Source organism: Pongo abelii, chromosome 10, assembly GCF_028885655.2.
Source record: "Pongo abelii isolate AG06213 chromosome 10, NHGRI_mPonAbe1-v2.0_pri, whole genome shotgun sequence".
Classification (NCBI taxonomy): domain Eukaryota; kingdom Metazoa; phylum Chordata; class Mammalia; order Primates; family Hominidae; genus Pongo; species Pongo abelii.
In genome coordinates this window covers 1,507,418-1,535,020 of record NC_071995.2, presented here as the reverse complement: position 1 = coordinate 1,535,020, position 27,603 = coordinate 1,507,418, and the positions used below count along the sequence as shown (strand labels likewise).

Genomic DNA, 27,603 nt, shown 5'->3' with positions numbered 1-27,603 from the left:
AGCTGTCCCCAGCAGACCATCCTCCCCGGGAGGTGGCCGCAGCAGTGGGCTGAAGAACACATACTCTGGAGACAGAGTCGGGTGTGAATTCCAGTCTCACCAGTAACATGCTGTGTGACGCTGGGAAGGTCGTGCGTCCACTTTGTGCCTCTCCTGTAAAGTGGGGTAACAGTACCCACCTTGTAGGACTGCTATGAAGGTGAACCGACACCAAACCTGTGCAGTGCTCAGAACTGAAGCTGGCAGGTGGTCCACATGTCACTAGCTTTTATTATTTGTAGCCTGGAGTCTAGAACACAGAGAAGTACAAATTCTGAACGGAGTGCTACGGTGGCCCTTTGTGAATGCAGAGTGCTTGGATCTTCAGAGGAAGAGGCCTGTATGGACAAGTACAATTGAAGGATGTGAATATTTAACTGATTCAGGAAAAATTCAAACACAAGAATAAGGAGAATGGACTTACAAACCCCATGCACCCAGTTCCCCAGCTTCATAATTACCGACCTCTGGCTCATCTTTTTGTCTCCACATCCTGCTCCTCACCCCTGCTCCTCCCCGACAGACCCGCTGGATTATTTTTAAGCAAATCACAGATGTGAAGAAAGCAATTTATGCTCTGTAGTCTTAAAGAAAATTTTAAAAAGGAAAAAGATCATCCTACGGCACCTTCATTATGACCTAGACTGGGGACAGGGATGAAGGAGGCGCTCTTTCAGAGGGGAAGGAGAGGCTGGGAGGTCAAGGGGCAGCCCAGTGCTGCAGTCTGCGAGTCTGGGCCCTTTCCAGGATGCCTGGGAAGGCTCACAGACCTCACACCAGCTTCCCCCGAGCCCCAGACCCTATTTATTTTTTTTGAGACAGGGTTTCTCTCTGCACCTCTAGGCTGGAGTGCAGTGGTGTGATCACTGCAGTTCACTGCAGCCTCAATCTCCCAGGCTCAAGTCATCCTCTTGCCTCCAGAGCAGCTGGGACTATAGGCATATGCCACCATGCCCTACTAAATTTTTAATTTTTTGTAACGAGAGAGGTCTCACTGTTTTCCAGGCTGGTCTCGAACTCCTCGCCTCAAATGATCTTCCCACCTTGGCATCCCAAAGTGTTGGGATTAAAGGTTTCAGCCATAGCACCCAGTCCCTAACTAGTTCCTAATCATTTTTGAGCCAGCCTGAGATATTCTACCTCAAAAATAAAGTACTAGTGATCTTCTCTCAATTCTGAAAAAAAAAAATTAGTGGATGGAATTCTTAAAGTTTTCACATATTTTCCTTAAATCTATGGTCTGTGTCCACTTGCCTGCAACTGGGTGCTGGTAGAAAGCAGTGTGAATAAATAGTAAAAAAGATGAATGGGAAACCTTGGAAACAGCTGACCAGTGTAATCTGACAGCTTTCTGTGGACACATCTGCTTGTGGTTGTGATTTTATATTGTGCAGAATAATACATGCACTGCTAGTAAAATTGTTCCTGCTTCATATGATGAAAGTACAAGCAACCTCAGCCCTGCGGCCGGCCGTGTCCACAGCGCCCTGTCTCCCGGGCACGCCTCCCCTGGCAGAGCTTCCCAACAGCTGCTCTGGCTGCAGAGAGCAAGGCCAGGGTGGGACCTGGGCACTGGGAGGGCTGACCAGGAAGAACGAGTTTGGACTCTCTTGCTACAATTCCCAAGCACCAACACCCAGTGTGTGACAGAATTTACACGGCGGAGGGAAGGAATGCAGCAAGCTGGCTTGATTCCTTTCTCGGGTAGACACAGAAGTGTGGCTAAGCAGAAAAGTAATTCTCATAAAAGAAATCCCCCAGAATAATTTCTTATTGAGCATAAGGCCCAAGACAAATCCCAAAGCTGGAAATGACAGCCGCGACCAAGCACAGGGTTTCTCGGCTCCTTTTACTCTTGGCACGCACACTTTCTGTTGACCCAGCCTGCATGCCCCAGAGTCAGTGCATCAGAACACGCCCTGCTGAAGCTTGAGTCCCAGTCCTGGGCAAAGCCCTCCCTTGATGGCCGGCCTTTACGGCTCTTCTACCTTGGCACAAGAGCAACACCATCCCTCAGCGCTGGGCACCTACTCTAAGCTCTGGAACAGTGAGATGTGACATGGATAACCTGGCCCGGGGCTGAGGGTATAAGAAGGAAAAAGGGAACCAGGAATTGACTTTAAAAGCTGCAAACCCGCAGATCAGGCGGGAAGGGAAAGGAAGCTCACTCCTCTGAGGTCACAGCAGGCTGGGGGATGTGGCACCACGCCCGTCAGGGCTGTGTGGTAACTCCCACACCCACCGTAAATCCTGGGACCCCTGGCCCTCGGGCTGCCTGCCATTGGAGTTGGCCTCTTGGGCACTGCAGACCTTGTCCATCTTTTCCAGCATTTGGGGACACATCTTGCCTGGACGATCAGCTGAGTGAGACTCAAAGACGGACACAGCACAGTTTTTAAATAACTTTATAATTTCCTGGTGGATTTAGTTTGTGAATAAAAAAGAAAAAATGAACAAAGTGTTTACAATAATTATCAAGGCAAAGTTGAATATAACACAATTTCTTTGTAATGTCATTATCCTGTCAGTAACACAACTCCAGCAGGAACACACATGTACAGTTGAAGGCAGCGGGTGCATTTGCATCACAGACACCACCATGGAGGCTGCTACTGTTACCAAAAGGAACTCAAGCTACAAGGGGGCAGGTGCTCCTCAGCTCCTCCATTAAAGTGCAACACTTCTCTTCTGATGCATAAGGGAGCAAGTCACAGACCCCACTGGACATCCTGCAGTGCCCGGCAGGTGCCCAGGCTAGTCCTGCGATGGGCCAGCAGGCCAGAGTGGGTGGTGATGCCCTCAGGACGTGTAGCTGCAGTAGATGGATGCAATACTGGCGTGGTGTGGAATGAGGGGCTGGACCCAGGCCTGCTTTGGCCGGGGTGGGTTCTCTGCCTTCAGTAGGGTTCACTTCCTTCTTGACAGTGCCTTCTCTGGGGTCAAGAGAGAGCCTGGGCCTAGGAGATCTGGGGTCTAAAAAAGCTCCAAGGGAAAGAATTGAGGGCCCGAAGCCAGAAGGAACTGACATGGAGGACAGTCTGTTCCACCCGGATTGCAGGCTCCAGGCTGGCCAGTGCTCACCCGTGCTGGGTGGCCAGTGGATGAGATAGCACCAAGTGGGCAGGAGAGGTCCTGTGGCCTGCCGGGCAGGGGCTTCGGGGTCAAGCCCAGGTTACCATGCAGTATTAGGCACACTGAGCTAGGACCCACGTGGGGTGAGGGTGGTTATGTTATGGGGTCACAAACTGTGAAACCTCTACCCAGAGGTCCTGAGCATGTATAGGAAAATCCTGGCACAACCGTGAGGCTCTGAGCCCCAGATTCTCGTTCCTTTTGCTCAGCAGGTGTCTCTTGCCCAGGCAGGCACTACCGTAAGTGTGCTCCATGCTTCCTAAGCTGCCAGCCCGGGGCCACTTATGCCAGCCTGGGAGGAGGAGGGGAGTGTGGCTGCCCCATAGTTTGAATTCCTTTATTAACAAGATATTGGTTTGCATTTTTAAAACACAGCTCTTTAATTTTTCATTTCTACAACTACGTTTTAATCTTTTAATAATCTCAACAACAGACACAATGTAACTGCCCCAATTCTCTGAATCACACAGACAATATCGACAAGCAGAGAAAGAAGAGAGGAGGTGGGATGGGACAAAAACCCGCTCCCCCAAATCAATCCCTAAAACCACTTCTCCCCCAAGAGTCAGGAGAAGTACCTACAACAGGGTCACAGCACTTGCCAAACACATTGGAAAAAATCAGGAGACAGTTGGTTACAGTTTTGACACTAAAAAGTCTGGAGACAGTTTTTGCTTAACAAGAGTAGGTAAAGACAGCCATTTTGTTCAGAAGCATTTCCCTGTAAGGTATGTCTTTTCTTGCCTAATTCTTCCCTAATTTGCATGGGGGAAACTCCAGATCCTCTTTAAGACATTCCTTTGAGTGGTTCACGTCCCCTCCTGAGCAGCCCAGGGCTGGCAGTGATGGACGGGAGGCCTCGCTCTGCGGAGGGCGCCTGCTGCATTGCAGACTCTTCTCATCCTTCCTCCTCAGTTCCGAACCCAGGCAGGTGAAGAGGCCAGGAGTAGATGTTAAATTACTGGTATTTGCTGACACGGGGTCCGCTGGGCTTGAGAAATGCCATGTGGTGTCACACTCCACGCAGCGAGGTCTTCTTTGCTTGGCTCTTTCCTCAAAGACTCTGAGGGTAGCCACCCGGCCTGCACTCAAGTAACATGGTCAACGGGAGGGTGGGGTGGTTCTGGGAGGAACAGGACTCTGGCAGCAAATCCAAATGCCAGTGGATGGGCAGCTCAGAAACATTTATATTTTGGGGTGACACATGATGTTTCTCTCACAACCCTGACCCTCAGTAGGGGAGGGATTCGTTCAGCAGGTGGCCAAGACCGTGTCTGTGATGACTTCGCCTTCCTCTTCTCTCACTCTGGGGGTGGGTGAGCCCGCAAGTTCCTCATGGAAAACCAGACTTCAATGGACAGAAATCGAGGGGCAAGTCACAATGCCCCTCTCGACACTGAAGGCGGCCTTGGGTCCAGTCTGCTTTACAAGTTATTTCTAAAACCCAAGTGTGAGGAAGTCTGAGAGCCACAGGTAGACCTTTAGATTGTAAAGTGCAAGGACAAAGGTTAAAAGGTTAGAGCTGAGATGAATTTGGTGATTCCCATCCATATATATACATATATTTTAAACGGAGTCTCTGTCACCCAGGCTGGAGTGCAGTGACACGATCTCGGCTCACCGCAGCCTCTGCCTCCCAGGCTCAAGCGATTCTCCTGCCTCCCGAGTAGCTGGGATTACAGGCGTACGCCACCACGCCCGGCTAATTTTGTATTTTTAGTAGAGTCAGGGTTTTTGCCATCTTGGCCAGGCTGGTCTCGAACTCCTGATCTCAGATGATCCGCCTGCCTCAGCCTCCCAAAGTGCTGGGATTACAGGCGTGAGCCACCGTTGCCAGCCCCATCCATATTTCTCAAACATGTTAAAGCCCGTTCAAAATTTTTCCATTTCAAATGGTATCAAAGTCCTTGCAAATCTCAACTGAGATACCTCATCAATGATTCAATGAGTACCGGGGGTTAGAGGTATATGAAAAGATGAGAAGCTCACACTGTACTTCAGTTACAAAACCCCGTTGGGATCACACCCACTCTTCTTTTTGCCCTCTTTATGGTGATATTGATTTGGGGTGCAGATCTTCAGGTGCTAAAGGGCAACTAGACTTGCCGATGGAGGGGTGTGGGGAAAATTAAGGGCAACCTGCATTAAGTTTTCAAGGCTGTATAACTTCAGTGGCAGTTGTATGACCATATGAAACCATGACTACTAGGAGAGAGGCATGGAATGACAAGTCCTAGTGTGATGGGAGTGGGACATTTGGTTAAGTGTTGGTTCAATGATCTAGACTCAATGAGATACTCTGAATGCTACAAACTGCATCCACTCTGCCCTACAGCACAAAGGCAGTTAGTCCATGTTTATTACTGAACTCTTAGCCAGTCTCCACATCATTTGAGATGCCAGACCAGTGCCCAAGAAGGGCCAAGAAGATTCCTTGCTGTTCATAGAGACCAGACAGATGATATCTGTCCCAGAAATTTTTCTTCTCAGAAGCACTCACAGAGGGCTTCCTTCCGTCAGTTTTTCTGGAGGGAAAGTGGTGGAGAATGTTGAGATGAAGAGAGTCACACACCCAGTGGCTGAGAGTGGCAGGTGCTGCACCTGGTGAGAAAGGCCACGTGGGTGGGATCTGGGGCACCTGCTTGGAGAGAGCAGCTGGCCAGCGCCAGACCACTTGTTTAGGCACGGCCTCGCCTGCTTTCTTGGTTTCACTGTGGCCCTGCGAAGGCTGTTATCATACCCCAGTTCTTTACATTATGGTGGATAAAGTGAGATTCTAATACTCATGCCTTTCAGTACTGGGAGCTTTCTACATGGTTTATGGGCACTGCAATGAACAGAATTGAGGTAACTGACCACAAACGACCACCACTTACTATCTAACCCCTGCACCCCTCTCTGGCCAGCCTGGCTATCAGGAAGCATCTCAGTAAGAGGTTTATGAGCAGAGTCCATTTAACCTTCGATAAGAAACGCTCCACAGTTTCCTCTCACAGGGAGAGGGATTGTTTTACAGCAGGGAGTAGGGCAGCTGGAGATCTGACCATGTAAGTTAATGGGACAGTCAAGGGCTGGCGGTGGGAAGTTCCTGGACTGATGGGGCTGTGCTGACTCTACAGACTTTCAATTCTCTGAGTAAGTGGGGAAGGAGAGGAGAAAATGCAAAACAAAAACACTGAGTCCAGCAACTCTTATCAGGAGATGTGAGTGTCTGCTGGGTTCTGGTGGCAGAGGTGGTCAAAGAACTAGATTTGGGTTAAGTGGTTTACTTCTTCACGCCTAATTATTTACGACTGCTGTTGTCTACGCTATGTCCTTAACAATGCCAATACTTTCATTGATCTGCAGTCTTGGGGTCAGCTTTCTGATTTGCAACATGAAGCTGGCTGAATTCCACGAGGTACATGTGGATGTCAGGAAATGGCCACCCACAAGTAGATACTCAGAGCCCCTCTAAGGGCAACAATAAACAGCAAAAATCCAGAATCATCAAATGGAATCTTATAGGCAAGTGGGTGACTGAGCCTCCCCAAACTCATGAATTCCATTAGGGAACTTTTCTAGAAAACACACCTTTTCTTAAGATCGGGGAGGGGAAGGACATGCTATTTACTGCTTCGACTCCAGCAGGTATGTCTCACAGAATCCACTACACCTCTCCCTCACTGAGAAGTGGCCTTTTCAAGGATGGATGACTTGCACACAGTAGGCATTTCATAAATATTCTCTGAATGAAATAATCGAGGAAGGAATGTGTGTAGGACGAAAAACCTTCATTTATGCCAGAAGAAGGTTCCAGGCAATGCACGAGGCTGAGGTTCTGAGAAGACGAGTCAAGGGCAAAGCTAGCAGGGTGAGTGAGGGATCACTGGGCTGCAGGCGCTCGGGACACAGGTGCTGGCAAGGCAGGCAGCCTCTTGGAGGTGTTCAGGGGAAACCAGCCCAAGAGGTACAGGCATCTGCTACTGGGGCAAAGCTGCAGGCGGGGACAACAGGGTCTCATACGTCAACTTTGTGTTCTCTTTTTAATTTTTTGTAGAGACAGGGTCGCGCTATGTTGCTGGCTGGGGCTCTTTCAACCTCATATGTTCTTCAATTACAGATATTTGATCTAACACCTCAACATGATAAGGTCAACAGTCTCAAACAGGAGAGACTGGTGGAGAACACCTCATCATCTTCTTGTTAACTGGCTGAGGAACAGAGTGAGGAAGGCTGGGACAGACAGGCAGGGCTGGGTGAAGACTCAGACCTTGGGGGACGAGTGCTCCCAAGCCATCGTGAGGCCTGCTCACAGCTCCCCGGTACAAAGCATCTCATGTGGAAAGTAAGCAGAAGAGACAGTAAAAAGAAGAGTCGATTTTCTCTTCCCTTCCCCCCTTCTCTTTTTCTAATCTTTTTGAGATTGTTTTTTACCCTTTTAGGAGAAAGCACCTATTGCGATATTAGAACACTCAGCTCTCTGGTCCATTGGAGGCATCCTCTCAGCCTGTTGAACTTCAAGTCCATTCCTGGTTTCATTCTCATGTCGGAGGACAGGAGGTGAGAGGTTCCTCTGCTCCATGGCTCTCTGTCAGGGCAGAGCCACCAGCTCCCACAGTTCTCCACTGCTGATGACCAGGTGGCAGTTCTTCAGAGAGAATCGACCTTTTATCTACCCTGGACATCAAGAAGGTAGTGTAGAGCCCACATCCAAAGCAGAAAGGCAGAGTAAGATAGCAGATGTAGAAATGGTGCTGGAATCACACTTCTTCAAGTGAGCAAGTTGGGATGAAGTTTGTAGTGTTTGGTGCCAAGAAGGTTCTGGGCGCCTGTTCCTCGTAGTTCTCCTTTCTTAGCTCCTGGGGTGACTACCTCAGGCTTCCCCACAAAGCAGGGTCAAGAGGACTCTTCCAGGGCGTTGACCACTTGCTCTAGGATGTCGGGACAATGGTCTGCTATCTGCTGAAGAATGGCGTTGGCAAACTCCTGCAGTTCTGCATTGTCCCGTTCGCCTTTCTCTAACTCATCCTGAAGCTGAAAGGGAAAGGAGAGATGGATTTCAGATACAACAATCCCATCTGCACTGAGCTAAGAATTATTTTTCATCGATAAATGACAAAGGCACTTTCTATGTGAAGTCTCTCTGCATCAACCATAAGAAAAGTGTAAAAGCAAATATCAAATGTGTCTTCATGAAAGGGAGGCCCAAAAACTTAGTCACTGGCTCTAGGCCCAAAGCTGATCATTTTTGCAGAGCTGTGACTTCAGCCCTGGCCTCTCACTCTAAACAGAATGTTCTCTCCGCCAAGTCACAGGCTCACACGTGCATGAGAGCAGGAGAGAGACGGGCATGGTGATCTCAGATAGGATCTTAACCTTGTGGAGTGACCCTCGCCCTAAGGGAACTTATAATTTAAAGGACTTCTCCATTTGCCGTGTATCGCTTTCATTCGGTACATTAGCCTACCCACCTAAGGCCTGCTAATTTAGCTGAAGAGATTACTTTGAGAAACACAAGATAATCCCTTTGCTTAGAAGTAAGTATATTTTTAACTTCCTGTTGTTTTTAACAACCTCTTTCACATTCCTTCAAGCATTTTAACCAACATTTATTGAGGGCTACTCTGTGCTGGGTGCTGAAAGCTGAAGGGATTTGGTCCTTGTCCTGAAGACCCATTTAGGTTAATGGAGACAAGCACGTAAACAGATAAACGACCACCCAGCAGAGTGAGGCCGCAGCTGAGGCTTGAGCATGTGCTGTGGCAGCCCTAAGAGTGTCTGCCTCACCCTGGAGGAATCTGAGGAAATGCTACTAAAGAGGCATGGGGTCTGGATCTTGGGAGCTGACTAGAGCCTGTCTGGGAGATCAAAGACAAAGGAGGCTTAGCGCAGAAGAACAAAGGCTGATGCGTGGATCTAGGACAGGCCTGGCCCAGATCTTGCGAAAAGGGAAGCCTCAGGATGGCAGGAATGTAAGGCACAGGGAGTGGGTGGAGAATGACAGGAAATGGAGCTGAAAACACACGCGAGGGCCAGACTGAGCATGTGAAGTGAGGGCGTTCCAGTGTGATCTGCGTAAAAACCAAAACCAAAACCACAAGAAAGTAAATCCACGCATTTTTAAATGGTACAGTGACATGAGCATCGTCACTTTCTCAGACTGAGCAGAAGGAAGAGTCCACCAAGGGCAGCTCCTGCTCCCAGCCCAGGTGGGGGTTAGGCGGGGCTGACGCAAGGGAGGGTCAGGGACGTGGAAAGGAACACACAGGTCTGAGCCTCTTCAAAAGGCAGGACTAAAAGGAGCAGGCGTTAAGTGAGGGAGAACTGGAGAATCATTTCTGACAATTCTAGCTGGGGATATTGGACAAATAAGACCAAAAATGAAGGAGACAGAGCAGGTTTTAGGAAAGAAAGGAGGAAAATTAAAAATGGAATATAAAGTACAGTTAAGAACATAGGCTCCGGAGTTAGGCTGCCTGGGTTTCAAGGTCAGTTCTGCCAATTAGTTCATCTGACCTTGACTTGTCTGAGTCTCAGTTTTGTCATCTGTAAAATGAGGCAATAATAACCATGTCAGGCCAATGTTTTAAATTTTAATTTTTTTGGAGAGATGGGAGTCTATGTTGCCTACACTTGTCTTGAACACCTGGGCTCAAGTAATCCTCCTGCCTCGGCCTCGGCCTCCCACAGTGCTTACAGTTGTGAGCTCCTGTGCCCTACCTTACAGGGCTGTTTTCAGGATTTAATGAGATAGTCACATAAAGTGCAGTGCAATGCCTAATAGAAAATGCTTGACAAATATTAGGTGTTCTAACTGTTACTAAATGGGTAAGATCACCCAGCAAGAGCATATAGATTAAAAATCAAAAAGGGAGCTGCGTACAGTGGTGCATGCCTGTAATCCCAGCTACTTGGGAGGCTGAGGGTGGGGGGATCTCTTGAGCCCAGGAGTTTGAGTCCAGCCTGGGCAAGATAGTGAGACCCCATCTATCTTTCTTTTCTTTCTCTTTTTTTTTTTTTTTTTTTTTTTTGAGACATGAACCTCGCTCTGTTGCCCAGGCTGGAGTGCAGTGGCGCGATCTCAGCTCACTGCAACATCCGCCTCCCAGGTTCATGCCATTCTCCTGCCTCAGCCTCCCGAGTACCTGGGACTACAGGCGCCTGCTACCATGCCCAGCTAATTTTTTATATTTTTAGTAGAGACGGGGCTTCACCGTGTTAGCCAGGATGGTCTCGATCTCCTGACCTTGTGATCCACCCGCCTCGGCCTCCCAAAGTGTTGGGATTACAGGCGTGAGTCACCGCACCTGGCCTCTTTCTCTCTCTCTCTTTCCTTTCTTTTCTTTCTTTCTCTCTCACTTTCTTGTTTCTTTTCTTTCCTCCCTCCCTCCCTCTCACCCTCCTCCTCTCTCTCTCTATTAATTTGAGACAGGGTCTCCCTCTGTTGTCCGGTGGGGGAGTGCAATGGTTTGATCAGGCTCACTGTGGCCTCGACCTCCTGAGCCCATGTGATCTTCCTGCTGCAGCCTCTTAAGTAGCTGGGATTACAGATGTGTACCACCATGCCTGGCTAATTTTTTTATTTCTCTTTTCTTTTTTTTTAGAGGTGGGGTCTAACTATGTTGCCCAGGCTGGTCTTGAACCCCTGTCCTCAAGTGATCCTCCTGTCTCGGCCTCCTAAAATGTTGAGATTACAGGTGTGAGCCACCACACCCAGCTGAGATTCCATCTTAAAACAAGCAAAAACAAAAAACAAACAAACAAAAAAACTAGATGCTTGGCACCATAAGACAGGGCAAGAAAAAAAAAGAAAAGAAAAAAAAGAATCTAGATGCTCTGAGTCAAGAATTAGCACAGTGCTTCTTAAATATATCAGAGTTAAGAACAGCCCTAGCAATCTTCTTTCTGCTAAATGGTGACTAAAAGACCAGGACACCGAGGGGCCAGATTCAGACCACACTGCCTTGGCGCATCTCAAGCTCTGGCTGTCGCATGAGCAAGAATCTCTTCAACAGGGAAAGCTAGGAGGCTGGGTACCTTGTAAACACAGCTGCAGAGAAAACAACCCAGAAATGCTAAGTGAAAAGGCTACAAACTCTAAAGTCTCAGCAGAACTGACATCAACCAAGCTACAGAAGAGGTTATGGGGTGGTGTTGCTTTAGTAGCTTGATTCCAGCTCGATCCTTCCCAGGAATATTCCAGACAATTCTAGTTTATATTCTGAGCCAGGTAACTCTTCTTCAGTCTCTACAAGTCACTTATTTATTTCCCATGCAATAGTCTTTATTCTAATTGGGCTTCTGTTACGTTAAGTAGATAATCATGAAGTTACCAAAGGATATAACTTAGTTTAAGAACATTTTTTTCAGGAGTTTTCCACAATTTAAAAAGTGCTTCACAGCCGGGCGTGGTTTCACAGCTGGGTGCGGTGGCTCACGCCTGTAAAACCAGCACTTTGGGAGGCCGAGGTGGGCGGATCCCTTGAGGCCAGGAGTTCAAAACCAGCCTGGCCAACACGGCAAAACCCCGTCTCTACTAAAAATACAAAAAATAGCCAGGCGTGCTGGCACGTGCCTGTAGTCCCAGCTACTCGGGAGGCTGAGGCAGGAGAACTGCATGAACCCGGGAGGCGGAGGTTGCAGTGAGCTGAGATTGTGCCACCGTACTCCAGCCTCGGCGACAAAGCAAGACTCTATCTCAAAAATAAAATAAAGTAAAAAGTGCTTCACAAATATTGTAAACACTTTTGAAAATAAAAAAACAAGAAAAAAATCACCTAGAATATTGCCATCATCTAGAGATAACCATGGCTATATATTTCATCATGCATTACTTGAGGCTTTATGTACGTGTGTATTTGTGTGTATAACGCATCTCCAAACAAATCCTAAAGGTTCTTTTTGGAATTTGATAATGGATTCCAACATTTATCCTGAAGTATACATATAGAGAAGAGTCAAAAAAATATTTTAAAGAAAGAAGAGTGATGTTAAGACTTGCTTTACCAAACAAAACATGCCACAGAAGTACAATAATTAGAAGAGTATTGGGTTGATACCATTAAATGACTGGGATTTAGGATATGACCAGGAAGCATATGAAGTCAATGAACTGTACGGGGTCAACTGGGCCCATTTATGGTTGTATTCTTGCTCACACCATCCAGCAACATAAATTCCAAACTGGTTAAAGATGTATATTTAAAACCTATGCTGTGAAAATACTGAAAGTAAATTTAAGAGCATATTTTTTATAATCTTGAGATGGGAGACAGAAAAGTGTTTTTAGCTTTATTTTGGGGAGGAGGGTAAGTGCTTTTAAATTCAGAAATCATAAAGGAATAAAAGGGTAAGTTGGACTATTTAGAAATTTAAAATATCTGTATGGAGACAGAAGAGCTATTAATTTAAAGTACAAATGACGGCTTGAAAAACATAATAAACACAAAACAAAAAGACAAAGGATTGACATCAATGTATTATGAAGTGGTACCATAAGCCTAAAAACCTATAACCTAATAGAAAAACAGGCAGAGAATATGAACAAAAAACTCACAGAAGAAATGCAAACGGCTAACAAGCACAAAAATAATACCCAACTTCATTAATAATTAAATATGGCCAGATGCAGTGGCTCACGCCTGTAATCCCAGCACTTTAGGAGGCCAAGGTGGGCAGATCACAAGGTCAGGAGTTCAAGACCAGCCTGGCCAATATGGTGAAACTCTGTCTCTACTAAAAATACAAAAACTAGCCAGGCGTGGTGGCGGGTGCCTATAATCCCAGCTACTTGGGTGGCTGAGACAGAAGAATTGCTTGAATCCAGGAGGTGGAGGTTGCAGTAGGCCGAGACCACGCCACTGTGTTCCAGCCTGGGTGACAAAGTGAGACTCTGTCTCACAAAAAAAAAAAAAAAAAAAAAAAAAAAAAAAAATATATATATATATATATATATATATATATATAAACTTGACCAGGTGTGGGGACTCACACCTGTAATCCCAGCACTTTGGGAGGCTGAGGCAGGCAGATCACTTGAGCCCAGGAGTTCAAGACCATCCTGGGCAACACAGCGAGACCCCATCTCTACAAAAAATTAAAATAAAAAAATTAGTCAGGTGTGGTTGTGGGTGCCTGTAGTTCTAGCCACTCTGGAGGCTAAGGTGGGAGGGACTCTTGAGCCCAGGAGGTTGAGGCTGCAATGAGCTATATGAATGTATTGCTGCATTCTAGCCTGGGCAACACAGCGAGACCCTGTCTCAAAAAAAGAAAAACAAGACCCAGCATGGTGGCTCACGCCTGTAATCCCAGCACTTTGGGAGGCTGGGGCGGCGGGTGGATCATGAGGTCAGGAGTTCGAGACCAGCCTGACCAGCATGGTGAAACCCCATCTCTACTAAAAAAAATACAAAAAATTAGCCGGGCATGGTGGCACGCACCTGTAATCCCAGCTACTCTGGAGACTGAGGCAGGAGAATTGCTTGAGCCCGGGAGGCGGAGCTTACAGTGAGCCGAGATTGCACCACTGCACTCCAGCCTGGGCAACAGAGCAAGACTCCATCTCAAAAAAAAAAAAAAGGAAAAGAAAAACTCAAAAGAAACAAACAAACAAGAAATATAAACTATACAAGATAGGTTTACGTTTTCCCCGGTCACACTGGCAGACGTTTCGAGGTCACTGACAATCAGAGTTGGCTAGGGCATGGGAAGTGGGAACACCGGAGCAATGACCTGTGGGACAATTGTAGGGAGGTGAGCAATTTGGTCTCATCAGCCAAATTTAATTGTATATGTCCTCTGACCAAATAATTCTACTTTTAGAGTATGTTCAACAGAAACACTAGTAAGAAATTTAAGAATGTATGTACAAGTATGGTTACTAAGGCAATTTGTAGGAACAAATAATTTTTTTTTTTTTGAGATGGAGTCTCACTCTGTTGCCCAGGCTGGAGTGCAGTGGCGCGATCCTGGCTCACTGCAAACTCCGCCTCCCGGGTTCACGCCATTCTCCTGCCTCAGTCTCCCGAGTAGCTGGGACTACAGGTGCCTGCCACCACGCTCAGCTAATTTTTTGTATTTTTAGTAGAGATGGGGTTTCACCATGTTAGCCAGGAAGGTCTTGATCTCCTGACCTTGTGATCTGCCCGCCTCAGCCTCCCAAAGTGCTGAGATTACAGGCATGAGCCACTGCGCCCGGCTGGAACAAAGATTTTTTAAAGACCTCAGTGAGGCTGGGCGTGGTGGCTCACGCCTATAATCCCAGCACTTTGGGAGGCCGAGGCAGGCGGATTTCAGGAGTTCGAGGCCAGCCTGGCCAACATGGTGAAACCCCGTCTCTACTAAAAATACAAAAAAAATCAGTCACACGTGGTGGTGAGCGCCTGTAGTCACAGCTACTCAGGAGGCTAAGGCACAAGAAAAGCTTGAACCCCTGAGGCAGAGGTTGCAGTGAGATGAGATCGCGCCACTGCACTCCAGCCTGGGTGACAGAGCAAGACTCTGTCTCCAAAAAAAAAAAAAAAAGCCCTCAGTGGATGGAAGGAGTTCCAATTTTACTTTTACTTTACATACCTCTGTACTGTTTATAGCACAAGCAACATTAATTTTGCAATAAGAAATATACCAAAATATATAACATAAATACCTTTTAAAACTGTACATACGTTTAAAGGCATAATTCTGATACTCTGCGACCTTAAGGCGGGAAAAAATGAAGTGTATAAAATATCCACTCAAAAAGTATTAACCAACTGGCCAATAAAAAGGAACGAAGTTCTAACACGTGACATTATGTAAAGCTACACTACGTAAAGTATATAAAAACATTGCGCTAAATGAAAGAATCCGGTCTCAACAGACCACATATTGTATGATTCTATTCTTTTTTATTTTTGAGACAGGATCTCATTCTGTTGCTCAGGCTGGAGTGCAGTGTCAGGAGCTTAGCTCACTGCAACCTCCACCTCCCAGACTCAAGTGATCCTCCTGCCTTAGCCTCCCAAGTAGCTGGGACTATATGCACATGCCACTACACCTGGCTAATTTTTGCATTTTTTTGTAGAGATGGGGTTTTGCCATGTTGCTCAGGCTGGTCTCGAACTCCTGGGCTCAAGCGATCTGCCCACCTTGGTCTCCCAAAGTGCTGGGATTACAGGCGTGAGCCACCATGCCCAGCCTGATTCCATTCTTGATGAAATTCCAGAGTAGCCAAATCCAGAGTTGGGAAGTAAGAGTAGCAGCTGCTTGGGGCTGGGGTAGGATGGGGTGATTGGCAGTGACTGCTAATGGGTGGGGGCTTCCTTCTGGGGTGACAAAAATGTTCAAAAATCGAGTATGGTGATGGCTGCACAACTCTGAGAACACACTACATCTACTGAATTACGTACTTGCAATGGGTGAGTTGTATGCATGTAAATTATATCTCAATAAAACTATAAAAAAATTGGCCAGGCATGGTGGCTCACGCCTGTAATCCCAGCACTTTGGGAGGCCGAGGCGCGTGGATCACTTGAGATCAGGAGTTCGAGACCAGCCTGACCAACACGGTGAAACCCCGTCTACCAAAAATACAAAAAAATTAGCTGGGTGTGGTGGCAGGTGCCTGTAATCCCAGCTACTCGGGAGGCTGAGGCAGGAGAATCACTTGGACCCAGGAGGCAGGTGTTGCAGTGAGCCGAGATCGCGCCACTGCACTCCAGCCTGGGAGACAAGAGCGAAACTTCATCTCAAACAAACAAACAAAAAACTCTTTAAAAAATTGACTGAGTGCTCTATGCAAAACACTGTGTAGTAACTGCCACAAACAGGTAGAGATAAAATGCCCTCAGTTTGGACAGAAAGGAAGGCAGGGTTGGGGGGGTGGGTATTTTCTTGACAGCAGGGGACAGAAAAGGGTCATTTCAAATGCAAACACAGTATGAGGTGAGGCACAAAGGAGGAAAGGCACTGGGCTGCTCACTGCAATTCTGGAGCACAGGAATCGCCGGATCTTGACGGAAGCAATTCCAGCTCTTCAAGAGACACAAAAGGCCCCCGGGCTGGCCGGCCCCAGCCTCACTCCTCAGCAGACCCCCATTCCATTACACAGTTTCAGCGAGGCCACACCTAAGGGCACTGTGTTCCGTTTCAGACACCTCATTACCAGAAAAATGGAGACAAACTGGAGTAAGTTCAAAGACAAATGGCAGCATGACTAAGAAGCTGAAAGAATCATTTTATGGGCAGGATTAGAAAAACTAAACATGGAGACCCGAACTAAGTAAAAACAAAGGGGAGGGAAATGTGGTTATCACCTCCACATGCCAGGAGGGTGCAAACAAGAAGGGACAGTGATTTAGCACTGGAGGAGGAAGTGTAACAAGAAATGGTGGAATAAGATTAAGGAGAAAAAATCCAGAGGCAGACTATAAGGCTACGCTTTCTCCAGGGTCTAATGTATGCTACGCCTGGGAAAAGGTGTTTAAAAATAGAGGGAATCACACAATCGAAAAGTTTAGAGAAGTGTTCCTTCACTAGCTGGAGTTGCTTTCCATCTGACAGGCCTTTCTCTGTTCTCCAGGGATTAGGCATGGTTCAGATTTTATCTGAAAGCAGTATTACTTGTGGGCACAGCTGAGCAGGGAGTGATTTCATTGGTGCTTGATCCACTCTATTTTGTCTTGGCTTGAAAGAATCTCAAGGATCAACTTCTCTTGTGTAACTGTGATTACTTTTAAAATGCGATTTTTATTTTGTTGACTTTGATTGTAAAGCTTTAGTCATTCTGAAGTCAAAGGAGTACAGGCATGTGTTGTTAAAGCTTTTAGATCGCTTAGGAAGAAAGAGAGGCAGTGTGAAGAAACCAAACTAAAAACCTAGATGAATGTGTTACACAGCACAGGTGTGAAAACAAAACCTGAAATGGATTAGTACCTCCTTATACTAAAACACGGCGGCGCCCCCTTGTCCGTGGTTTCCCTTTCCACGGTTTCAATTACCCTCAGTCAACTGCGATCTGGAAATATTAAATGGAAAATTCCAGAAATAAACAATTCATAAGTTTTACAGTGCATGCTGTTCCAAGTATTGTTATAACTGTCCTATTTTATTATTAATCTCTGACTGTACCCAATTTATAAACTGAACTTTATCTCAGGTATGTATGTACAGGAGAAAACAGCATCTATAGGCTTCAGTACCATCTACAATTTCAGCATCCACTGGGGAGCTTGCAACAGACCCCCCAGAGTAAGGGGGACGTCTGGAGGCGTCTGCATGTCTTTACCATACGCATCACATGAAAAAAGGCAGTTTTTGCATGCCTTTGGGATGCAATGGATTCTGTGGATAAGTTGGGAAAGATGTATTTTAGTGTCTGAAACTTCCCCTAACAGGTATTACTCGAGATATTCTTGCTCTCTTCGCCCCCCTACCCGCTACCCACACCCCCTCCCATACCTGCTTATCTTCCTCACCTCGTCTTCAAGGCAGGCCCCTTTAGGCTTAAAACCAGAAAAGAATTTCCCAAAGAGTACAAATTAAATTGTGATTTAATGAAAGTGCTCATTACATTCTAGTTACAATGAATTGATTCCTTCTTTCCCCTTCCTTTTACTGCCTTGTTAAGACTACAAATCCAAACGTAGTAATGTAAGAAGGAGTAATCCAATGAGATTTTCCATTTCCCGTTCTCCATTTTCTAATACTGGCAAGTAATCCCACCACTGCAACTATTACAGTGAAAAATACTGGCTTCTTGGTTACTTTCTTAAAAACACCATAATTATGGGCAGCACTTAAGTTTACCCAATCAGTTCCCTAGATGTGCAGATGCCATTTTCTGTGCACGTGCTGAAAAACCTTGTATCTAAAAACAAACAATAACAAAAAACACTCCAGAGTAAACCAATTTTCACTAAACTGCAAAACAAGTTTGTTCCCATGAATTCTGCCAGCCCTTTCTATAACTTAAGCACGAAGTCTCATATCTCAGCACCTTAGTTTCCTCCGTATATAGCATTTCTACTACAAAATATTCCTCAAGCCTCCTGGGCACTGCAAGATTTTATTTAAAAAAAAAAAAAGTATCCTCCAGATACTCTGGAGGAAAGGACTGTTGGAATGACACATGTACAAGTATGCACCTTCGGTAGAGAAAATGGAATATGCTCTGTTAAAATAACATGTGCTGTATTCCAGGGGCTTGGAGGTGTGGATGAGGACAGGTGTGAGGGCAGCAGGGTTTGCTGCTGCTCTCAGTGTAAAGGGCCCGGCTCACGACAGCTCCGTGCTGTTGATTATGTGAGCACCTGGGGGGTCTGAGGTAACGCTGTGCTGGATCCGTCCTGCCTCAAAATGACCCCACCTGGCTTCTCCAGGCGAGCAGGGTTCCACCCTCCTCAGGAGTACCCACACTCCTGAGCTAACTCTCCATGTCTCCGTCCCTTCAGTGAACTCTGTTTCCAACCCCTCCCTTGGTCTTTCACTATGGCTTCTGAGGGCACTGAATCCTGCCCGTCCTGAAAAGACTTTTGGAATCTGCATCTCACAAGCTAGTAGCAACTTTTCTCTTCCTGTAACCAAATTTCTCAAAAGAACAGTCTACATGTGTTACTTGCATTTCTGAGTTCTCTCCTTAATAACTAAGAATATAGTTTCTGCTATTTCACTGAAATTGCCCTCTCGAAAGATTACAAAAGCCTCTATATTGAAACTATAAAATATCTGGAGAAGTTAAAAGCGTCTTAAATGGAGGAATAAACATGATTAAGGATTGGAAGCCTCAATTCTGTAAAGGTGTGAATTCTGCCTCAACCAATGGCAAGGTGTGTATGTGATGTATACGGTTGATGCAAGCCATGTCAAAACTGGCAGGTGTGTATGTGAATAGACGAGCTGATTCCAAAGAGTAAGTGGAAATGCAGAGAGCCCAGAACAGCCAAGACAGCCGCCAAGAACGAAGCTGTACAAATGCTCCTCTCTGGAAGAAGACTGTCACTGCAAGGCGGCAGCGATGCACATACATAACACTGGCACGAGAGCAGACACACAGACCAATGGGACAAAAAGAGAACACAGAAAAACCCTACACATATACGGCCACTTGACTGTGCACTGGGAAAGGAAGGTCTTTCTGATAAATGGTGGGGCTATATGCAAAACAAATTTGGATTTCTACCTCATACCATTATCAAAAATCAATTCATGATGAATACATATATAAATGTGAAGGGTAAAACAATAAAGCATTTACAAGAAAATGTAAGAGACCATCTTTAGGGAATGTAAAGATTTCTTAAACAGAACACAAAAAGCAATAATCACAAAAAGAAAAAATTGATTGATAAACTGGATCTACATTAAAATTAAGGATTTCTGTTTCTCTCTCTCTCTCTCTCTTTTTTTTTTTTTTTAATTGAGACGGAGTCTCACTCTGTCGCCCAGGCTGGAGTGCAGTGGCACGATCTTGGCTCACTGCAAGCTCCACATCCCGGGTTCACACCATCCTCCTGCCTCAGCCTCCTGAGTAGCTGGGACTACAGGTGCCTGCCACCACGCCTGGCTAATTTTTTGTATTTTTAGTAGAGACGGGGTTTCACCGTGTTAGCCAGGATGGTCTTGATCTCCTGACCTTGTGATCCGCCTGCCTTGGTCTCCCAAAGTGCTGGGATTACAGGCGTGAGCCACCGTGCCCGGCTGGATTTCTGTCTCTTAAAAGACACCATTAAGAGAGTGAAAGGGCAGTCCACAGGAGAAGATACATATCTGATTTATGCATACCCATAATATATAAAGAACTCCTATAAAGCAGTAACAACAGTTCTTAATGAAAAACAGGCAAAACACTTGAAGGACCACAAGAGTATACTGAAATGGTTAACAGACATATAAAAAGGTGGATAACTCATTAGTCATCAGGAAAATACAAGTTAAAATCACAAGGAGATACCACTAAATAACCACCAGAATGGCTAAAATTTAAAAAGACAGACAATATCAAGTGCTGACAAGGATGTGGAACCACTTGGCCTCTCCTACACTCCCAGTGGGAGTGTAAATGGGCACGACCACTTTAGAAAAACATCTGGCAGTATCTACCAAAGTTGAATGCCAAGGCTGAACAAGTGGACTTGTAGGTATACGTAAATTCACCTGAAGACACTGGTAAGAGTATTAAAACCTGGGAACAACCCAAATGTCCATATTGAATGATAAATAGATGATAAATAATTTGTGGCACATTCATACAATGGAATATCGTAGAGCAATGAGAATGAATGAACTATACGTATAACAAAACAGATACAATTCATAAACATGATGTTGAATGACAGAATCCAGACATAATAGAGTATGGTATGATTCCAGGCATAGAAAGTTTTAAAACAGGCAGAACTAATCTGTGGTGTTTGAGGTCAGGATCATCCTTGGAGGATGAGGAGTGACTGGAAGCCAAGGGGCTTCTAGGCACTGGTAACATTCTGCTGCTTGTTCCAAGAATTTGCTATATGAGTGTGTAATTCAGCTATATACATAGGATTTGTGTACTTTTCTGTATGCAAGTTATATGTCAAAACTTCAGAAAAAAACCCACCAAGGACCCCCAAGGATTATCTAACTGTACGATCCAATCTGACCCTGAAAACACCTGCTAGGCTGTCTGCCCTCGAGGCCCCCAACACCCACATGTTTCTGGTTCTCCTCTGCCTGCCCCAACATTTCTTCCCTGTCCTGGTGTTGTTCTTCTTTCTGCTCAGTCTCACGTGTGCAGGGGTTTCCTGAGGTCTAAGGAGACTGTCCACTGTTCTCTCTTAGATCCTCTGCTTAGTGAAACGTGTTTACCTTTAGCTTTAAAAGTGGGGGGTGATAATAACAGCAACTAACTTACTGGGCATTTATTATGGGCCAAGTATTATTCTAAGTGCTTTAGTGCATTAACACATTTAATCCACTTTCTTTCAAATTTATTTCTTTTGAGGTAGGTGTTTTTTCTTCAAAAAATTTTTTTTAATCACAGAAAATATCACATGTATAATAAATAGCATAATAACTCTTCTATGTCCGTCATCTAAACGTAAGCACTATGAAGGCGGATCCACACAATTATAACTCTAGCTTCTTTCTCTACTGAGTTTCAGACTCACATCTTTCCAGTGCCTGATAAACATCTCTTGGTGAATGTTCCCTTTACACATCAAATCATACTGTTCACACTATTTAATGAATTGTTCTTTTCACCTAATAATTAAACAGTTTTTCATGTGATAAAATATTCTTCTAAAATAATTCATAATGGGCTGCACTGTAATCCATTTTATTAAATTGTAATTTATTTAACTCCAATAGACAGTTTGTTCTCAAGTTTTCATTCCTATAAATATTAATGTATTATATTTTCCCATACATAAATCTTTGCATGTCTATGATTTTTTACTTAAAATTCCTGAGTCAAAGGGTATAGACCTGTGTAAAGCTTTTGACGAGTAACCAGACCATTCTAGAATAGCTGTACTAATATTCAGCCCATAAGCAAGAAATAAGGGTGCCATTTTCCCACTCTCTGAACATACTGAGGACTCCAACAAACCAACCATTCCCACCTTTCCCAGTATGACAGCACTGTTTTCCCAGTATGACAGCGCTGTTTTCATTCGTAGTTCTTCCCATCTGTAGTGAAGCCAAAAATTGGGGTAAAACATTAAAAAATATATTTATTGGCCACTTCTTCTGTGAGTTTCCAATTAATGCTCTTTCCAGATCATGTTTCTTCTAATTTAGTTTTTTCTTTCTTTTGAAGAGAAAGAGTCTTGCGCTGTTGCCCACGCTGGAGTTCAGTGGAGTGATCATAGCTCACTGTAACCTCTAACTCCTGGCCTCAAGTGATCCTCCTGCATCAGCTTCCCGAGTAGCTAGGACTACAGGAGAGCGCCACCACGCCTGGCTAAGTTTTTTTTTTTTTGAGATGGAGTCTTGCTCTGTCGTCCAGGCTGGAATGCAGTGGTGCGATCTCAGCTCACTGCAATCTCCGCCTCCCACGTTCACGCCATTCTCCTGCCTCAGCCTCCTGAGAAGCTGGGACCACAGGCGCCCGCCACCATGCCAGGCTAATTTTTTTTGTATTTTTAGTAGAGATGGGGTTTCACTGTGTTAGCCAGGATGGTCTCGATCTCCTGACTCTGTGATCCGCCCACCTCGGCCTCCCAAAGTGCTGGGATTACAGGCGTGAGCCACCATGCCCGGCCTTTTTTTTTTTTTTTTTTTTAAAGAGATGAAGGCTCACTATGTTGCCCAGGCTGCTCTTCAACTCCTGGCCTTAAGCAATCCTCCCACTTCAGCCTCCCATAATGTTGAAATTACAGGTGTGAGCCACCACATCTAGCCTAGTTTTTTCATTTCTGATATCCTTGTTAACAATCCTAATTCAAGCTCTCATGTTCTACCATCTTGCAATAGCTTCATAACCACTTCAATCCTGGTGTAAGAGTAATCTTTCTAAAATAGGCTGGAACAGTTCCCTCCTCCTCTTCCAACATCTTAAACGATTTCCTTCCTACAAAATAAAAGACTAAGCTTTTTGGCATGGGAGCTACTGCTCCAATTTCATCTCCTGGTACATACCTACCATTCCCTGTCTTTGCTTTTCCTTTTCTCTCATTCTAGAATGTGGACAATCTTACTTCCTACACACCTTTCTTCTCTTTCTTATCCTTCACGGTTGAGCCCCTTTTCTCTGTAATGCCATCCCTGGTTAGAAGTGTAAACTGCTACAGTATTCATTTTGTCCTCTCTTTCAATAGTTGGTTTTATGTTTAATTCCCCAACTGTTCTTCAAGCTCCTTGGTGAATTCTTTTTTGTATACCAATGTTGCCTCATAACAAAAGGCCTGCACGTAGCAGACAATCTGAAAATGGTGAATGAAATAAAGGAATAGACACTAATTCTGGGGAAAGGCCTCGATAATGTTCTAAAGAGCTATTTAAGTTCAAATTTGAAGCATGTTCAAACCAAAACAATCTGATGGTAGACAGCAGGGCACATAAACTATACAGTGTAGCACCCCACTCTGTTTAAAGTTCTTAAGCGATGGAATACGGGACAAGTATAGGACACAAAGGTGGCCTCTGGCAGAAATTCTCTGGCTTTTGTGTGTTGAATGTTATTAAAATGCATTCTGTTCTTAGTAGCTGTTCCAGCCCTCCCTGAACTCAGAGTAGTAATATGATTTCTAGAGGGACTTGAGCCAAGAATCACAAATGCAATAGCAACTCAATCTGAATGCTCAAAGCAACACAGGCTGGGAGTGTATGCACCAGAGGGAAGGGGAGAAGGCCTCAGCCCCTACGACTGCGCAGGGAAGAAACGGACAGAGGAAGCTCAGAAGAGCGGGAACATTTCAGAGATGAGGCTCTCCAAGCACATGGCAGACAAAAGCATGGTTACGACTGGCTACAGGGAAAACCACTCAGGCCCCCTTCCCTCTTTCTGTGTTAGGGTAACTGCCAGAGAACAAGCTGACAGTCTAAAGAATAAGGAATGCGAGGGGGCTGAATGGAGAAAGAAGCAGAGTTGAGGGGTGGGCTGCTTGATTCAGGGAGACTGCCCCAAACATTTACTGTTCAGCACAAGTCATGATTTTAGAACAGAAACAACATTTTCTCTCTAGTAAAGATGTTAGAGAGAGCTACCAGAACTCCGTGAAATAAATTTGTAAAAGAGAAAAAACAGTTAAAAGTTCTGTGGACTTGGCCTGATTTCAAGGTAAACAACTCTATTCATAGTCACAAAGCATGAGGTGAAAGGGAGGATGTATTGATGGGTATAAAGAAGGGACGGTTACAAGAGGGGTCAGTGAATGAATTCCTCTGTGGTTGGCAGTGACTCAGATTAATTCCTTTCTGCAGATGGTTTGGTGGCGGGCAGGAAATTATTCAGAAATGCCTAGCTTGGTTGAAGCAGACAAGAATCTAAACTTGAGGTTCTAACAGCTAAGTCCCAGGATGCGTCACAGGCCATGAGGTCTGAGCTGTAACCTGGCATGATGTTCGGAGCCTTTTGGAGCTGACAGATGAAGTGGAAACGGTGTTCGTCCTAGCCAGGTCCGGCCCACAAGCCCCTAGCTTGAATCTGCAGGCTTCTTAGGAGATATGAAGACATAATATAACGTCCTAGTTTGGAATTTCAAACAACTGGAGTAAATGGAAATGTATTTTGCCGTAAGAGCATCTATTGAATAAGACATAAAACTTACACAGTCAGAGGGATCTGGAATCCCTCTAACCCTCTGCAATCCCTCTAAACCTCAATCTTTTTTGCCCAGGCATCTATTTTTCTACAGGCATCTGGTCACGTTTTGACTCTACAGAATCCCTTTAGCACTTAGTACCAGGGAAAACTAAAATTGCTCTTGAAGAATTTATCCTATGGTTGTTTCCCACTGATTAAAGTTAACTCCAGCGTCCTCTGTTCCTTTCAAGTCTGCACTTGCAGAGACTCTGTGCAAAGTGGGCTGGAAGTGGTAATGGCTGTGAGGCTGCTGTGGGGCCTTCTCCTTCTCCCTCCCCGTCCTTTTTTTTTTTGAGATAGGGTCTCACTCTGTCCCCCAGGCTGGAGTGCGGTGGCGAGATCACAGCTCACTGCAGCCTGGAACTCCTGGGCTCAAGTGATCTTCCTGCCTTAGACCCCTGAGTAGCCGGGACTATGGGTGCGCACCACCACACCCAGCTCCCCTTCCTACTTTGTGATGAACTCCTTTGCCAGGCAATGTGTGAATATGTTTTTACGGGAAGGAAAGGCTGTTGCTTAGACCAAAAGTAAATAAGATGTTACTGCTCTCCCATAACTAACCTTGAACAAAATGGCATAATAAAAACGAGAGTTTGGGCTGGGCGCAGTGGCTCACACCTGTAATCCCAGCACTTTGGGAGGCCGAGGCGGGTGGATCACGAGGTCAGGAGTTCAAGACCAGCCTGATCAACATGGTGAAACCCCGTCTCTACTAAAAAAAAATACAAAAATTAGCTGGGCATGGTGGTGCGTGCCTGTAATGCTAGCTACTCAGGAAGCTGAGGCAGGAGAACTGCTTGAACCCGGGAGGCGGAGGTTGCAGTGAGCTGAGATCGCACCACTGCACTCCAGCCTGGGCAACAGAGTGAGACTCCTTCTCAGAAAAACAAACAAACAAAAAACAACAAGAGTTTGGCTCCATTCGGGTCTGTCTATCCAAAGTCAAAATTCCACTGCTTAACAATTTGATAGTCTGCAGTCATCTCCTCCAGATTCAAGTGGTGATATAAAGGGACTTCCTCCTTTCTTTCCCTCATGATAGAAGATGAGATTCCCTGGATGGGAGGGAAACTCAAGTATGTAATTACTTTCTCGTATTATCAACAACACTTTATGCCTGGCATGTAATAAGTGTTCATTAAATATTTATTGAGTGAATGCTAGCCATATGCCTTAGGGTAGCTAGATTTATCTTCCTTCCTTCCTCCCTCCTTCCCTTCCTTCCTTTTTTCCTTTCCTTTCTCCCTTCCTTTTCTCTCTTTTTTTTTTTGTGTCTTTTGAGACAGGGTTGCACTCTGTTGCCCAAGCTGGAGTGCAGTGGTGTGATCATGGGTCACTGCAATCTCTACCTCCTGGGCTCAAGCGATTCTCCCACCTCATCTTCCCGAGTGGCTGGGACTACAGGGACATGCCACCACACCCCACTAATTTTAAAATTTTTTTGTAGAGAGGAGGTCTCACTATGTTGCCCAGACTGGTCTTGAACTCCTGGCCTCAAGCAGTCCTCCCGCCTTGGCTTCCCAAAGTGCTGGGATTATCGTGGGGAGCCACTGTGCTTGGCCTAGATTGTTTAATGTTAGGTCATCACATATTTCTACCATTCATTTTCAAAGGTTAAAAACAAAACAAAAACAAATCAAGAGCTTCTCTGCTTCCCAGCTATGGCACTGAAAACTCTGCAACTGACACTGGCAGCCCCCAGCCCTAAAAGAAATAAAACAGTTAAGATTTCTAGTGAATCTATATAAAAACATAAATTATCGTTTAGTTTTCTACCCTGTCCCCTGTCCCCGACCTGCAGCTCAGGCAAATACCCAAAAATGGAACAACGAGATCTACAAATGCTACACCCAAAACAGGCCAATTCTGAAATTTAGACTCATCAGCCCGGAAGGGAGCTACAAGAACTACCAGTCCCATTCTCTAACCTTACAAGTAAGACAGCTGAGGTCTCAAGAGGTACAGGGCCAGGTACACAGGTTAGACTGACAGATCTATCTGTTGTAGGAAAACTTAATATGTATCTATCACGCCTGGCCAGTGGTTAGAGAATCAGGCTCCACCGCATCCAGGTGCATAAGCTCTCCATGGAGAAAAAGAGGAAGTCTCCCCTACCTGAGAGGAAAGTTTTACAAGGAATCCGGTCTTGCTAGCTGTCAGACCTCCTCCAGCTGTCACCACTCACAGTTGCTTATTATTCTTTGCAAGGTTAGAGTCAACCATTATTTTGTGAAAGTCAACAACTGAGATACCAAGTAACCCCAGCAAAGGTGGACAAATGAATTGGGGTCAGTGGCAATCTACAGGACCAAGAAACACGTGTTGCTAACACCTGCCACTCCAAATTAACCTCCTCATGTATAGCAGGAGCTGGAACCACGCAGTACAACAGACACAACAATTCAGTTTTAAACCGTTATCTGGACAAAAACCAGCACAAATGTTCGCTTTCTGATGATTATATTTTGTATTTACAGATGTCACCAACATACTCATATCTTAATTTCTAACTTACTTATGTCTAGACACTTCTAAAATTCTGGCTGTCTTCCTGCCTAAAGCATTCTTCCCTAGCTGAGATAATTTCAGTTTTTTCTACGTGATAGTCTGTGCCTACAGCAACTTTCCAGATTATCCTCTTTCCTGAAAAGTTATACCTAATTTTTTAGAAAAAGGGTCTCGCTGTGCTGCTCAGGCGGGTCTTGAACTCTTGGCCTTAAGTGATCCTCCTGCCTCAGCCTCCTGAGCAGCTGGGACTACAGGTGTGTGCCACCAGGCTCAGCAGGTTTTATCTTGATGTGGGTGTTATACCTTCCCTGAACAATCTGGGAAGGGAGCTGAATAGAATGGGAGTTTGGCAAGAAAACAGAAAACATGACTATAAAAGACAAAAATGGGAATTAAAAAAATAAAACTCAACAGGAGATTTACGTTGGTCTGATGAGCCTCTATACACTAAGAAAACAGGGGACCATCTCTTGTGTAGAAACGTCCCTGGAACACCAAAGGAACTGTGACGTGGTATCCCACTCAAAGAACAAGCCAGCTACCCTTCTGTGTGGAATGCTTGGATGAAGTACAGTCCTGAATCAAGAGATGGACGATGGACTCTAGAAGGCTTTATCAGGCCAAAGATTTGCGGATGCAGGCTTGAGAAAGTGTGGAGTACTCTAAACAAAGAAGCAGAT

At 45.3% G+C, this 27,603-nt stretch overlaps 1 protein-coding gene across 21 annotated transcripts in view; it reads right to left on the bottom strand.

Moving 5' to 3' along the window:
* Positions 1–2,428: 2,428 nt before the first annotated feature.
* The window catches only part of ERC1 (ELKS/RAB6-interacting/CAST family member 1), a 511,501-nt gene continuing 486,326 nt past the window's right edge, over positions 2,429–27,603 (bottom strand). For all 21 annotated transcript variants that reach the window (XM_054527822.2, XM_063711693.1, XM_063711688.1 and 18 more), the window contains one exon: positions 2,429–8,187. In XM_054527822.2, coding sequence (XP_054383797.1) covers positions 8,050–8,187 — 138 coding nt within the window. In that variant the 3' untranslated portion in view covers positions 2,429–8,049. The remainder of the gene's footprint in view (positions 8,188–27,603) is intronic.